At 34.3% G+C, this 16,891-nt stretch overlaps 1 protein-coding gene across 5 annotated transcripts in view; it reads right to left on the reverse strand.

Annotated features, from left to right (window-relative positions):
- Positions 1-16,891, reverse strand: part of SIPA1L2 (signal induced proliferation associated 1 like 2) — a 129,029-nt gene that overhangs the window by 55,232 nt on the left and 56,906 nt on the right. For all 5 annotated transcript variants that reach the window (XM_072330964.1, XM_072330963.1, XM_072330962.1 and 2 more), the window contains exons 4-9: positions 16,457-16,590; positions 14,511-14,699; positions 11,057-11,231; positions 9,191-9,294; positions 3,204-3,361; positions 1,146-1,722 (exon numbers count right to left, since the gene is read on the reverse strand). In XM_072330964.1, the coding sequence (XP_072187065.1) occupies positions 1,146-1,722; positions 3,204-3,361; positions 9,191-9,294; positions 11,057-11,231; positions 14,511-14,699; positions 16,457-16,590 (1,337 nt within the window). The remainder of the gene's footprint in view (positions 1-1,145; positions 1,723-3,203; positions 3,362-9,190; positions 9,295-11,056; positions 11,232-14,510; positions 14,700-16,456; positions 16,591-16,891) is intronic.

Consider the following 16,891-nt stretch of genomic DNA (forward strand, 5'->3'; position numbering starts at 1 on the left):
ATAGATTACCATTTTGCATTCAATTACTCTATTATAATAGAGCAAATAAAATTGTAAAAACAGCTGACCATGGAAGTTTTCGCTAGAAATCTGAACCTTTTTTCCACCTGTGTTAAATAGGTGGAAAGTTATATTGTCCATTTAGGAATATAGAAGGGGACCAAGCATGTGCTAGTTTTCAGAAGGAAAATATCTGTGCAAGGAAAGTGGAGCTGAATGCCCTGTTGAAAAAGATAATAGTGAGAAAAGGAGTCTAAAGGCCTTCATCCATTGAAAGAAAAATATGACTATTTATTCTAAATAGCCTACTCTATATTCTATTTAATATTCTACTCTAAAATATCATGCAATGCCACATGTGAGAAGCCCTACAATATCAGTTGCAATCCAGCATGAAAATGGTAAGCATAACAATTTCTGTTCAGTACGAGGCTTTTTAATATAAAAAAAGCTGGCACCATCTAGGGCACTTAAATTAAGATCAAAGGGGCAAAGTGTAACCATATGGAGGAGATACATCAGCTGTTTTACTTTGGAGCTCTTGTCTGTCCTTTCACACTGACTAGTTATAGGACAGTTAGCTAACAGGGTCACAAGTACCTGAAAATCTTTATCCAGTCAGCTGTAAAAACTGGCATTATTAGGTCTAGTTTTCGTCACTCCCTGCCATTGCTCAGAATAGAAAAAGCAAATCTGCAGAACCTTTTCTACTAAGATTCACACTGTTTTTTTTTTTTTGTTTGTTTGTTTGTTTTTTAAAATAAAAAATTCAAGTGAGCATATTTTATACAATTCAGATTTTGTGTATTTTTAATTTAAGGTACATTTCTACCTAAAAAAAGCGTGAGTTGAGAATACGCTACATCAAGGGAAGGCAAGAAGTTAGCCTTTTGGTACTGATTTCAATATTGAAACCATCCATAGCCTAAAGAAATCTATCAAATTATCGGTATTTGTTTTCTCACCCCTGAAAATGGTTTAATAACTTATATGCTTTGTGAAGATTACTCTTTGTAATTCTCTCTGAAGACTGAGAACAGTTCTGAAGTACAAACAGAGGACGTTTTTAATTATATCTCAAAGGAGTTATAGACAAGCAACTCTTCATAAAAACTTTGGGATTCCAGTTTGTTAATTGTACTTACTTCCAGTCTTTGAACAATTTCTCTGATGTCTTCAGCACAGTTATCCGCAGCAGACAGAAGAATACATTCTCCCCTTTCATAAAATATTTTGATGCTCATTAATCCAGATGTCCATCCAATAACATCCCTGCAGGAGCAGTTGAACACAACATTTTTTGACTCCTTTTCAATCAGCATGATAAATTCATTGGAGATTCCAAGGAGACATTCAATGTCAGCAGACTGGCCAAAATCTCTTGCAATCACATTCCACATAATTGCTCCAACACTGAATAAATGGGCATCTTTCCTTGGTTTCACTTTCTCCTTTTTTTTTGCCCCTAAGGTAATAAAGCTAAACTTGGCTGAAGTATCCACTGTAGCTGTGGTAACAAAGTTTTCTGCTAGATCTTTCAGGTATTCTTGACGCGTCCTTGTGGCCATGGCTCGAAATTTTTCTGACTTATGTGCTGCATTTTCAGCATTAATAACTTTGGCTAAAAGAAAGTCCCTAAAGACTGCTGATTTGGGAAAAGTTACTCCTTTGGGAATAGGCGGACCAAATGGAGGTACATCTTTTGATCTGGAAACTCCAACACTAGAAACAGAAAGAAAAAAAATGCAATTGTCAATTCCGTACCAAAACATCAGAAAACAAGCAATGATCTGTCCAGATCAGTTACAAAGGTAAGTTTGGTTTTAAAACATATATGTTCAGATATTTTAGACACAAAGAAAACTTATTTAGACATTTGTTTTTAAAATGTTTTTTCTTTCTAAATATGTGGCATTGTGAACGTATCTTACTAACACAAAGATTATCAAGGATGAACCCTTAAGTTGTCAGTGACTCCTTTCCTTAATGGAATAAGTTTATATATTCTTTGCAAGATATAAAAAATGCTTGTCTCATTTAAAATGTTTTTGTTTTTTTTTTTTAAATTTAAATCTTTCAGCTTTCACGTAATTTCACTAGAATTAAGGAAGATATAAATATAAATAGAATTGATTGCAATCCTCAGACATCTTGCCATGCTAAGATATGAAGGCAAAAAAGGTATCAGTGCCAAACTGTCTACAATGGAAGCGCTGCCATGCAATTTCTTAATATCTGCCATTTTTTATAGGGGAAGTTCTCAGCAAAATGTAAAGGAAATAAAAACATTTTTTGCATTGATACTCAGTTATAACTACAATTTGTAGCTAAGGAACATATTTAATCCATAAAAGGATTTGAAAGTAGCATGCAAACTAGATACAACTACTACTAGATGACTGAAATGCAGTCACATTTGCCATCATCTAGTAATAATAAAAATGAACTGATGAAATATATCATGCAATAGTATGCGCAAAAGAGCTATTAAAAACAAAATCAAGTTCTATAAAGATATCTTCTCCAGCAATATGATTCAACCTCATGGTGCATTCTGAATTTCATACTAAACAAAAATATAAAATTCACAGGTGTTAAATCTGTGCCACTGTCCTTGAAGTCCTTCCCATTCTTTGCACACATCCCATTCAGTTCAGAATTATGCTTCTCCTTTGGTAAACTTGTTAGAATTCATTATACTGTAATTTAACTGTGACAGTGAAGATGAACTGAAATTTCAAATCCCGTGGTCCCCAAAAGTCCTAATTGAAATGTTTAACAGCCACACCTCACACTGGTGCCATATAGTTAAACTCAGGGACTCATATACATTAACAACATTCTAAAATATTTTAAATTATTTTCCTACTTTCCTACTTTAAAAAGTAGGATTTTATTTTTTTTTCCTGAACTAATTTCCATTGCTCTGATTGCAAATCTTAATTTCAGCAACCTGTCTTAGCCCCTTTTTGTGCTCATAAATCAAAATGCAGAGCTCTGTACAAAATCATTTAAATCTTACAGACTGTGATCAGTGATTCTAGATATGTGCAAAGAAGACAGTGGGGTTTCAAACTCACGCAAAATTAAGTATAAATCTTAAAAACTATATACATAATACCTCTAGGAAGTATCAAAAGGTTAGAAAGGGCAGTTCAGTTGCATTCTTAGAAGCAAACAAACATTTATAAAGCTCTACTCACCTATAGCACACATTTTCAGTGCAAGGATTGTGCACTTTGACTATGACAAATACATGTTGAAAGTGGGAACGAATATTTTTTGGAGTAAAAGGAAGTGCTCCTGGCTCTTGGAAGACAATGGTAACTATATCATTTCCTATATGCCTTTTTCTTAGCAGCTAGACAAGAAATACGCATTGAAAAATTAGTTATAATAAATTAAATCACAATTTCTTCATTTTAGCAAACAAAAATAAAAGAAAATGAATGATGCTTTTGTTTTTCTCAGAAAAACATTTTCAATTAATCATACTTTGGATAGCTAGAAATAAAGGATATTGAGCTGAACTGTAAAAAGACAGGAAAAACACCAAAACTGGACTAAGTCCACAGATGAGTTTTTTCCACATAGTCACAGTAGTTCTGCAGAGTTTCAGCTCACTTCTCTCTTATTTCACAAGAAAAAACATTTATCTTAGTGCAACAGAATCTTATTTAAAATCATTTCCTCTTTTACAGCATAATATCCACCTTTATACAAAAAGCAACACATTTGATTGTATTTCTCAATACAATTTCCTTTTCCGTTTTTATTTAGCATCATCCTTAACATGATTAATTTAACTTTTATTTTAATAGATAATCATGAGTATCATCACAAACTACATAGAGCTGCATACTTCAAGAGAGCCAAGACAGAACACTCATGGAGAAACAACAGCTGTCAGAATCTGTAATATTGTAAGACTTCTGATGACACTTTACTACTTATACTATAACAGAAAATAACATTTGGTTAAATCATGTGATCTGATCATATTTTCAGATGTAAGATCAAAGTGAACACAATTGCCTACTTGAACAAATTACAATGGGCATCCTTTTGTACACAAATTATGCCGGAATCTCATTATGTGGAAATTATCACAGAAATAAGTGCATCAGGTAAATCTTAATTTGTTGAGCTAGTGAACCAGATATTTAGATCACAGTAGTGAAACAGAAATTCATGTTAAAGAGGTTATTATTATCTCACAGGTTTGAATTCACACCACAGTAAAATTTCTAGGTCACTTTCCAATTACAAAGTACAAGGTGAATCATTACTGTTTTGGTTTAAGTAACTGTATCTGATCATTTACTCTTTCTTGGCTCATACTCCTACCTAACCTACATGTTCCCACAGTGCAAAATGACAAAAAAATAGAAAACCATATCCTGTTTAAAATTAGATTTATTTCTCCAGACAATCGCTGCTTTCAAGAATATTTTCTGCTTTTGTAGAACTCCAAGAGATTCTGCTTGCTGCCATAGGTTGCTTAAGCAAGTTCCTTACAAAGAGGTAAGTTTTAGAAATGTTTGAATTTGTACTATGAAGAAAGTCTTTTACAAAACAATGTCAGTTCACATATCCTGTGCTTAAGACTACTATTTCAAGAGCTTAAAACATTAAGAGGCATAAAAACTGTAAACACAAAGTCATCATTTTTAAGAACCTTACCAAACTTGCTGAGATCTTAGTGTTTTCTTCAACATTTTTAAATAAAATCAGCACATCACTATTATAAATAACTATCATGCATAAGTGGTCAGTGAACATTAACACAATGCAAGGCGCAGTCATATGTCTGTCCACAGAGAGTCAAAATGCAAGGAAGTAGAAAGGGAAGAGAAAAACTGGGGTGATCTGCAAGATGGAAAGAAGTGCTCTGGATAGGATAAAGGAATAGGAAAATAAAGTACTGAATGGAAAAGAAGGAGGAAACACTTCCCCGAAAATATGTGAATTAAGGACAGCATACTGAAAATGAAAGAGGAATTGAAAGAAACTGGAACTAAGCAAGAACTGTAAGAAACTCTCTAGTTTATATTCTGTAACTTATGTAACCCTCCCAACTTTCACATCCTTCCCCAAACTCTGGGTTCTCAGTTTCCACTTCCTCTCCCATTTTGAGGTCTGCTCATGTGTTGTATTCTTTCCTTCTCCTCACCCCCTCACCCTTCTGCCTTTCTAACATACTCTAAAGATTCTCATGCCAATGCAGAGCACAACAGGAACTCTCAACAGGGTGCACAGATCACAGAGAATTACTTACAGTAAGGAGATACCAAGCACTCTGACATCATTCCAGTATCATTACAAACTGGCATGGTAGAATTTAAAAATGAACCCAGTCAAGTGCGATAGGCAGCCAACAGGAAACCAGCGAGATTTTATTTGGGAATACAAGACACACAAAGGGGAGTCCAGTAAGGAAAAATATGTTAGAAAAGCAGAATCCGTTTGAATAAAAGTATTTATACCAAATAATTATATTAACTTTGAGATTCTTACTAGAATACATAATTCTTAATTTTCAGATATGCATCTCTGAAGCAAAGTATTAACTGTCATAAAACTTAGGACATTCACAGGCTACGTACAGCCATACATACCCATTCGTGCAGAATTTACCTCATCAAACTGAGAATTAACAATGTATTCTTGTCGTAGTTGCAGTGAAAAAATATTCTTCATTAAAAGTAAAATCCAAGAGTAGAAAAAAAATAATTCAGAATTCTTTTAGCACATTTCTAAATTAAATGGCTTTAAAAGAAATTCAGTTCAATCTGTCATTCATCTGCATCCAAACCAGAAAAAATATCAGAAGATATTTTATCAGATCTGGTAAAAATGAGTTTGACATAAGTTTATGTGTGGTTACCTCATACAATTCAGCAGCAGTAGGTTAAATTCAAAAAGTTCATTGCATTCTTGCATATCTGTTTCAAGTATTCATTAAATCTGGTAAAAACTGATTGCTTCAATTGATTTGTACTATTCAGCTCTTCCTATGTGTACACAGGCAGACTGCAAATGTGTGAATGGGAAAACTGCAAAGGAATGATTTGGAAAGGGACTTTGCAAAGGTAAAGTTTAAAGGAGAAGGCCTTAAACAATGACTTGAAGAAAAGGCCACTAAAGGAAAAGGAACTGGCCACACAAGGGCTGGCAGTCTTTTCTGTCCTAGGGAAGGAGCAGCTGACCTGGAAGTTCTCAGCCTGTGTTGCAGCCCAAGTGAATATTACCTTGCTTTTTGGTTCTCCTGCTGGCTCTAAAACTAGAGGGATGTCCTGATCAGTGACCAAGCAGGGCGTAGTTATGTCCTGGAAGAAGCAACAAACAGTTCTGGTGTGGCCTGGTTTTGGCTCACAGGCATTTGGAATCTAAGAAAAGCTCAGCGCTTGCTCATCAAAGGTCTTATTTCTTCATGATGAAGAGTGATCCAGTATTTTGTTCAGTCATTATCAAACATATAGGGAGAGGATGAGATCACCTCATTGCCAGTAAATAGACAATATGCTAATAAAAACTAACTACTGAATGGAGGAAAATTACCATAATCCCCCCAAAAAACCCCTTCTTTGGCTATGTAGGATTAGTGTGACAACTCCTGAAGAGACAAACAACATTTGCGTCCCCCAGCACCTGTGTCTCTCTGTTTTGAGCAGAACTTACATAACTGTGTTTGTGGTCTTCAGCATCTAAAATATCTCAAGGAAAAAGACCTAATCCAATTTTAACCTAGTTTGTGACAGCTAGGTTAAAATCATCAATAATTTTTTTTCACAGTATTCATTTTGGTGATAGAATACAATTTAATAATGATTATAGATACTTTTTGAACATTAAGGCTGGCTAAATTCTGTTCATTTAGGTGAATTTGTCACACTTTATTAAGACAGTGTTCATGCTGTGCAAATAGTATTAGATCCCTGCATCTAAAAGTAATGTGGAGTGAGATGCCTTCAGATAGGCATAGTATTAAACTTGGAAAATGGCAACAATATCTTGATCCCAATAAAGCAACGAATAAAAACATGACGCTTCTACTAAATACTGAACCTGTAAAGTGACAATGAGTGCTTACTAAAACACTGTGGGAAGGGAGTGCTTGTTGCTGGGGAAAACCATGGAGTTAGAAGGTTGTTATTTACAACAACTGGCACCTGTCTACAAAGAAAGAGACAAAAAGATGTAAGGAGATGACAAGAATGTAAGGAGAGTAAAAGAATAAGTGAAAGGACAGGAATAGGAGGTGGCTGAGCAGCACAGCAGTACAGCTGACAAACTGCAAACAATTGTGAACATGAGCAGATTGAGTCAAAAGGATTTTCTTTCCTCACAAACAAGGGAAAGTCATGAAAGATGATGAAAATAGTCAACCCCAAATAAGGTCATATTTACTGTCAGTGCCTGTGATTAACTATGAAAATATTTGTTTTTTCCTTTAAGGCAAGCTCATTCAGTGCATTATATCATAATAAAGTGTATAGTTTTTCCAGTTTACACGTACGTTTTCCGGGTCAATATATTCAGAAATTTTTATACAGTTTCTTCATCTGTGCCTTTCTAACTTGTAAAGGTCTTGCAAATAAATTATACATATATTAACAAATTGAAATATAGCAATGCTTTAGGAGTATTTCACAGGATTTCAGAACCTCAGCCTTCAAGTCCCTATTGAAAATATACAGTACCTCAGGAAAACTTGAGCTATTTTACAAATATGTAAAAGCCACGTATTCTTGTGTGCAAACCAAAGCAAACACTTTAAAGGAGAATTAAACCATTCTGACAAATTACAGAAACAGCAACTCCTAATGTGCTTACTAAATTAACCCTGTATAGTAATTAAAAATTTGGAGAAGAGGAGATACTGGTGATAACAATTTGCTACCTTGATTACTTGCTGCTGTCACAGCTGAGTGCGTGAAGCAGCTCAACATTCTGCCCTCTGAAAGGCACACACTTTCAGAGATTATTTGTCTAAACATTCACATTATTCACATGATAAAGAATTCTTACATTTTTATGCCTAATTTAATTTCTTTAAACCACATCCAAATCCTGAGTGTCACAGAGGAAGAAATTCACAGCTGTCTTAACTGTTTTGATGAAACTGTTCTTTAAAGAGTTCAGAACTGACTACTTGAATCACGTTACATACTTCCATTTCAAACTTTATTTACACTATATTAGGAATTTTAATTTTTTTACTTGTATCTTTTTGTTGCTGCCTTGATACAACTCTTTGCCTGCCACAAGTCCTACAGATAGGGCAAGACACTAAAGGTGCAAATCATATAGTTTAATAATAACTAATCACATCTGCACACCGTGCACAAAGAAAAATGAGTTACCATCTTCACTTCATGACAACCCACCAAAATGAATAAAGTATTCATATCTCACACCACAAAGGGATAATATTCTGTAAATGAATAAATCCAGTACTTATTTCTGCAGAGTTGGAGAAACACGGACTAGTAGCGTAGAAAGTTAGAAACTATCAGTAGCCTGAACAGTAATTCGGCTGTTGAATTATAATGTTGATATATTATACCAAATGTGCTTGTAGTTTTTCATTTGGTCACAAGACAGGCAAGACAGAATAACCTTATTGGTGCACACTTTGGTTGCTGTGCTATTGTTTAGCCATCCTTAATGCTTTAAAGATATTTTGAATATCAGATAAGCAAAGAGAATTATCCAGAAATAAGTACGCGGCAGTTTTCTGTCTTCACAAGTAGACCTATTGAAGAATACAATTAGGCACCGAATCTTAAGCTGATGCATTAAAAAACATGTTAAGATCTGTAGCATGAAGCAGAATTATTTAGAAATCTTATCATATGCACATTTTTACCATAAGACTATTCTCAAGCTTTATTCCATGCAACATTTAAAACATATGTAAGATAGAAACCAACTACAAACTGAAAATAACTGATTGTCCATAGGCAACTATACTGTGTATTAGCACTGAGAAAAGCAGGTATAGAAAGTATGAAAACATTACAAAAATCATTTGGTTTAAATAATAAAAATAAAAAAAACAATCATGAGATTACGAGACCTACTTTGTATAAAAACAATTCAGCTCAATTAAAATCAGTTTTATTAAAAAAAAACACTGTGTTAATATTGATAAAATAAAATAATATAAAAATGGTTAATAACATACCTGCTGCCTGTTACTGGGCATGTATGGAAGCATTGTTGATACATGAAACATTAACTCATAATCTTTGTAAGTAGTGTAGAGGGAATGAGTTCCTGTTGAATCAGCTGAAAACAAATTCAATCATAAGAAAATCAGAAAAACAGAATATTCACATGACTTTCTAGGACACCACTCTTTACATGCTATGATTTAAATATATTAATGCAATTTTACACTTTCTGCAATAGAATAAAAACAATTTGTATCAGCTAAAAAATCTATTCTGTAACATCATGTTATGAGAGACGGATTCTGCGAGAAGTTGCTCTCAGAAATTGCTGTCTATGAGATGAACAACTTTTGTATATATAAGCCAGTACTGTAAGATCTTAATATTTCATAGGAAAAATAAACAAATTATTTATTTTTATATTATAGATACCTATTATCATTATTTAAAATCTTAATGAAGACAATTGGCTAATCCCATTCTTTACCAAAAATAAACTGCTGGCAGTGACACTTCAAATCTCACAATAAATCACACACAGCAGATCAGACATTTTTAAATCACAGAATATGTACATAATATGTTGTAGTATGGAGCACAGATAATTTCATTGGGAATTTTCAGAGTATTAAAAAATTTAACATATTTTAAAATGAAATATACTTTATATCAGATATGAATTTTTTATTTAGGCAGCTTAGAAATACAGTTCACATTTCGGCACATTTACAGCAAATAAGATGGGATTTACTTTGTAGTCAGAAATTAGTCCTTGTTATTCACTTTGATTACCTAGGTATGACTAATTACCTTCAAAGAAAGAGCTTGGGAACTCTACTCTGTCAAGGTAGTTCTCAATTTTTCTTCCTTTTTTCAATCTTCACTTATTTCTTTTACATAATTTTACATCTTTCATAGCAGCAAGCATTCTCTAGCATTCTTTTTCATACTGTTTATTTACTTTTAAAATATGACTATATGTTATTATTGCCCAGGGAGGCTGCGGAGAATATCCCTTTCTCTGGACATATTCATAGAAACACAGAATCAGCAGGGCTGGAAAAGACCTTCAAGATTATCCTGTCCAACTTACCACCATTATCTCCCCACAAAGGCATGTCCCTTATTACAACATCTAAACATTCCTTGAACACCTCCAGGGACAGTGACTCAAACGTTTCCCTAGGCAGCCTATTTCAGTGCCTGACCACTCAGACCATAAATTTTTCCTAACATCCAACCTGAACCTCCCCTGGCTCAACTTGAGGCAATTCCAAACCCATCTGGATGCCTTCTTATGCAATCTGTTGTAGGGAACGTGCTGTAACATTCAGCAGTAACTATGCTGTATATCTATAGCACTAAATCTGAAAGTATTTAAGTGTGTTTGTGATATTAATGTATTCAAAACAACAATTGGCTTACTCAGTTATGTTTGCACAAATTAAAATTAAGGTTTTTTTGTTTTGTTTTGTTTTTTGTTTTGTTTTGTTTTTCCAGGATGTAGCAGACAAGCTACAGAAAAGGATACAAAACAAGACAAACAGTATATTACTGAAGAGTACACAAGCACCTTGATATCCTTAGATCACAGCTTATCATGACCAGTGGACAAAATCCTGTTAAAAGCACATTAAACTAAAAGAACGAATTAAGCTGAAGCTTGCTAATGAGTTAAGCTGAGCAATGCTAATAAATATGTGTCACTGTATCGTTAACATTTCAATTCCTATTTTTGCTATACTTCATCTTCCTTGTCTACCATATAACATTACTATGAAGATTGAAAGATATGACAACGAAAAGATAAAAATCATATTTGCAGAAGATTAACCAGAAAACTGCAGTTCCTACCATAGGTCAGAAATATAACTTACTTTTATTATCTAGCTGAGCCCTGTATTTACTAAACCCTTTTAGCCGTACTCTCTGGCCCAGCAGATCAAGGAACTCTTCAAAAGCTGGTCCTGCCATCTCATTGTTATACATTTCTTCTTCTGTGCTTTGGCCTGCTTTGCAGTAAAGGATACCAATCTTATGTTGAAAACTCAGCTGAAATTAAAAAGGAAAAAAAAATCAATTACAGAAGCAAAGGAAATTAATATTATTATGAATAAAAAATATAATATCGACACTGCTAATGTTTAACAGAAAATATTTGATAATGAAAAACCGTGTTTTTATTTGGAAAACGAAGTCACCATATAAAGCAAAAAGCAAACACATCTTGAAAGAAAACTGGATTTTCACTAGTTCAAACAGCTAAAAACAGTGCAAGATGACATCTGACTTACTGATCTATTAAAGCACAACCTCTACTGCATGTTATAGTATTGGAACTTTAACTGGTAAATGTTGTTTATTTGTCCAAAGTGGGTTTATTTTCCCTTAGTTCTACTTCTTAAGATTCAGCCAAACCATCCCCTACATGTGAACTTCCCCCTCCATAACCTTCTAATTAGGTAACAGCAGCCATTCAGAAAATGTGCTTCTCAGAAGGCAGTATAAAACAGACTCTTGAACAATAATTTCCATTTTATTGTTCAATAAATCTTTTGTCCACCCCATAAAATCATCTGTTTAAACAACAACAACCAAATATTCCATTTCCAAAAGATCTAACGCATAAATAAATACAAGTTGTATAAAGAACAACATACTTCAAGCTAGAAATCAAGATAGTAGTTAGAGAGTTTAAATTAAACATACGAATCTCAACACTATGATAGTAATATTAAAAAGGCATTATTTCTTGAGTGGAATATTGTCTTGTTTACTTAACTTTTATGTATACTTAAAATGACGAATTGGAAACCTCTATATTGTAGTCCTGTTATTCTTAACTGACAACTAGCACAGCTTCACAAACTGACAGCCACCATCCGCTGTCTGTATACACACCACTCCACTATCCAGATGTTCAGACATCTAATCAAACTGCAGAATTAGTGTCCAAATTAGGAATTATATTTACACAGTCTTTCACATTAGATCAAAGGTGACAGGAACGATCTGCTTCGTCTCAGTCATTCATAAAAGAGTCTGTGTTAAGTACATTATATTCACAGCATGCTACTGCACTCATGTTTTATCACAGCAGTTTCTAAGAAAAGATGTAAAATTAAAACACTAAAGGACAGAACCAAGGAAACACACACAAAGAAGAAAAAGCATCAAAAATATAATTCCAAACTTTAAATACTCCTTAACCTTCCTGCTTTAATAAATGTAGCATTTCTCCATTTTACATGGAGAGTTTTATATAAGGTGGTTACCAAGCATTAGTTAGAACAAACAGAAAAAAAATCCCTGTAGCTACCCAGATCACCCCTGAAGGAACAGAAACTCTCACTATGCTTTTACTAACCTAGCCTTTTGTGCTTCATGATTTTAAAATTGATGTTCCTTGTCTCCCATGAAATTCAGTGTCTACCTTGACAGCATTCTTGGTTTAAGCATTTACCTTCAAGCACAACTAATACATAGAACATCCTAAAGATGTCCAAATTAATGAAGGCTACAGACAGAATCAGTGACAATATGAATCTAATGCTCCAAAGCTAAACGTACTTAAATGAAGTACTAGGATAACAGTAGACTATTAAAATCAATAGCAAAACCCTTCAAAACATCAACTGGGCTGAAGTTCATTTCATATAATGAAATAAAGGTATCAAGTGGGACAATTTATTCCCATGTAACCTTGTATAAATAGATCCGCTGAAATTGCAGAGCTAGGCCTATATACATGTAAAAGCACAATACAGAACTAGATCTACTAGTATGCAACAAACTGTGATAATATACAATGGCAGCCCTTTCCCCTCTCTGGCAAGCCTCAGTCCATCTTCTCCATTTGATACCTGCTTTTTGTAGGGGGAGTCCTTATGCCCTCTCTAAATATTCTGACTGAAGGTCATTAACCAGGAATCAGGAATATAGAATACATACAGGCTCAGCAGAGACAGGAATGAGGAATGACACTGCAACAACATTGCACCTAGGCCACACAGAGCACTGATTAACTAGGAACTTTACCATAGCTTGAAATGGAATGGATCATCACATAGAAGAAGAATCAGGGGCATGGATGTATACAGTGCTGAAGGTGCCTAAGTTAGACCTGTTCCCCTCTGGGGAAAGGCAGGGTTAAGATCCCATTCTGCTCTTGCCATTTCCTTTTGATTGCCGTATATACTATCCATCCAGAACACCTCCACATTGAAAGAGTGCCTGGGAAGAGTTCGGTAGCTGATAAAATATGCCAGACTGCATGCCAGAAACTATTTATTCATTGTAAAACTACCATGAACCCTAAATGGAAGAAACTGGAAGAACTGCTGATATAAACATCAGATTATAGGAAATAGTACCTTGTGTTCCTTGAGATGTTTCAGCAGAGAATGAAAGCACTTGTGAGTTCAAGTCACAGAAAAAGATTGGCAGACACCAATACATTTGACACAATCACTACATTTGAAACTGAATTAGCATAAAAAAAATACTTATACCACTGTTATAAACAACAGGATCCATCAGCTTCAACAGCTGGATATTGACTTTCGCACAGAAAATGTAATCTTTCCTTTAAGTGAAAATAAGTTTTTAACACTTGAATGAAATCCTTCATAAGTCTGTCCTTCCAAATTATTCAGAAGCTCTGAATTTACCTACAAGCTTCTATTGAGGCTGACTCACTTTATTGAACACAATAAACTTCATATGCCTAAAGTTTGAGGGAAAAATGGTGGATATTTTATTATTGGTGCAGTTAGTTAATTACATAGTCTCCGTTGTAATTTCCATTGTTTGAACCCAGAAGCATTCTATTCAACCTGCTGGAGAAGTTAATCAGAAAATCAAAGTTAAAAGAAATGAAAATTTAAGACATAGAGATATAACATTATATACTTTTGCCTCCTTGCCTGTAAGCAGCATTAATGAAAAATATTAGAAGACTTTTCATTTGCATACAGCATTTGTACACAGTATATACAGGGCAGAAAAAAGATCACGGAAATAACTCAATACAGACATTAGAAGTTTAGTTATAATCTTTCTCCCACTCACTGGTCTAAAGAGGATCACTATAACCTAATCATTTTTCCCAAGCTGTAACATATTTTTAAAATAACTTGCTTAGAATAGTTAACCTCATTCTGTCAGTAAAAACGCAGAGCTCATAAGTAAATATTGCCAAAATAAAAAATGCGACTGATCTGCATTACAGATCCAGGTTTATCAATATTATCTGCAAAATATTTTAGATCCCCACTGCCACATATGCTTTCTAAATGAATAATCTTTAAATAAAAGTCATACGCTACATACCCCTTGCTCATCCAATTTAAGAAGCTGTTCAGGTACTTTGGGTGAGTTGGATGCTTGCCTCAGGCACTGAATGCTCAGCTCTGGTATTACATATTCTAGCACTTCTTTGAGAGGCAGACCTCTTGCTGTGCCATGCCTTGCAGTAGATGGTATAGCATCTTCTAAAATTGCTCCTCTAAGTGTAGTAAGCTGCAATAAAGATACAAAGCATTTTTAATCTAAAATTCTTTCTAATATTATAATTACATCTTCAGGTTTTACAAAGGCTCTCACTATCTCAGTTACGTATTTACAGTCAATAGGACAGAAGTGACTGTCCATTCATATGTGGATCTGGTGAGTTCACAACTCAAATACTGTGTTCAGTTTTCAGCCCTTGTAACAAGGACATTTAATTGCTCCAGAGAAGAGCAGTAAAGCTGGTGGAGGAAACAGAAAACAATAAGTCATGTGGAGCAACGGAGGAAATTAGGCTTGTTCAGTCTGGAGAAAAGGAACTTGAGGGGAGACTTCATTGTTTCTACAACTGTGTCAAAAGAAGTTGCAGCAAGGAGAGTGCTGGTCTCTTTTCTTAGGTGACAAGCAACAGGACATACAGATGTGGTCTCAAGTTGCACCAGGGCAGGTTTAGATTGGACATTAGGAAAAATTTCTTTATGGAGAGGTCGGTCAAGTGTTGAAAGAGGCTGCCCAGAGCAGTGATGGACTCTGCATCTCTGGAGATATTTAAGAGACATCAAAATGTGGCAATGAAGGAAATGGTTTAGTGATGAGGCTCAGTAAGTCAAGGACTTAGTGATCTTGAAGATCTTCTCCAACTGAAATGCTTCTATGCTTTGTTTAAAGAAATTCACTGATGACCTTATTAACTTATTAAAATTCTTGAGATTTATTTTTTCCAAGAAAGAAAATGAATTTTAAAAGACCAGGATAGCTAAAAAAATCATTAATTTTAATGTCATATTACTCTAGAAAACATGGTACTTGAATGTGAGTGTTGGACAGACAAGGTAAGCCATGCCTAATAGCACCTTCATTTACCTTATCCATCCATTTTTTAAACCATTCTATCTTGTCTTTATTGGAAAAAAAGAGACGTTACTTAGAAGTGAGTCAGCTGAATCACTGCTCTCCAATAAACAGAGGCACATCTTTTTTGGAAGGAAAAAACTAGCCTTTAAAAAAAATTTGTTTCTGCATATATTTGTAAAAAGTACATGAGCCCAGAGTTATCAGGAGTGTGTTTTAATAGTAATAAAAGGCAAGCAGTCCAAAGGATGATAATGTTGCGTATATCATACAAATCAGACCTAGTTGCTTGTCAAAGAAATTACTTTTTCAAGAGACACTAATTGATTTGAAATAAAAATTAAGAGAAAAGTCCTTCCACAATAATAATGAAAGCTATTCTTCCAGTTAAAGTAATTATCTTATTAACATAATAATAGAATAGAATAAAATAGTTCCACTTAAGAAGTAACCTACAAAGACCTTTAAGTCCAACTGCCTAACCATTTCAGGGCTAACCAATAGATATGCAGATAGCTGAAGGCATTATCCTTGAACTCTTTTGAACCTGGCAGGCCTGGGGCATCAGCCACCTCACTGTGAAGGCCGCTTCAGTGCTTGACTTTTTCTTAATAGCCTTGGCGTGGCTTTCTGCCATTCACATGCATCCTATCATTGGTTACCCCTGACAAGGAGAAGAGAGAAGCACTTCTCTATTTCTCTTCGTTAGGAAGTTGTAATGTTCTTTCTATAAATTATTTGAAATGCACAAAGCACATCTCTCAGAAAAAAAAAGCTACTAAGAAAACAGTTTAAAATAGAATACACAAAAGTACGCTTAAGTTTTAGTACTCACTTTCATATTTTTCCCCTCTCTTTTCCCCTGCATTTCTTAATCTTAATCTTCTTAATCTGTGGAATTTCTGAAATAATATTACCTCACTTGTCCTGAAAACTATACGATAGTTGAACTGAGATCCTTCTTTCTCCTTAGCGTCTTCAACTTTCTCCCTCCGGATGCTGACTGCTACAGGTCCAAGATTTTCATCTATTCCAAAGTAGTTCTGATGCTCTTTCGTGCAAAATTGAACAAAGAAAGAAGAGAATAATGAATCTCCCAGAAAATGTTTAACCTACATTAAAAAATTTGCATCAAGAAAAAGTATTATTTCTAATTGAGCGCTGTGATTTGTAAATATACTGGGTATACTCTTTACTGTAAAGTAAGCATGTAAATCACAAAATATGAACTGTGATGAGTAGAATAAGTCACCACACAACCCATAATTAAGTTCAACTTCTGATACCAAAATGATTTTTTTTCACGACACCATAGGAAACTAGTTCAAAGAAACTATCTAGTTAGTCTCCAA

The sequence above is a fragment of the Excalfactoria chinensis genome, chromosome 3 (assembly GCF_039878825.1).
Source record: "Excalfactoria chinensis isolate bCotChi1 chromosome 3, bCotChi1.hap2, whole genome shotgun sequence".
Taxonomy (NCBI): Eukaryota; Metazoa; Chordata; class Aves; order Galliformes; family Phasianidae; genus Excalfactoria; species Excalfactoria chinensis.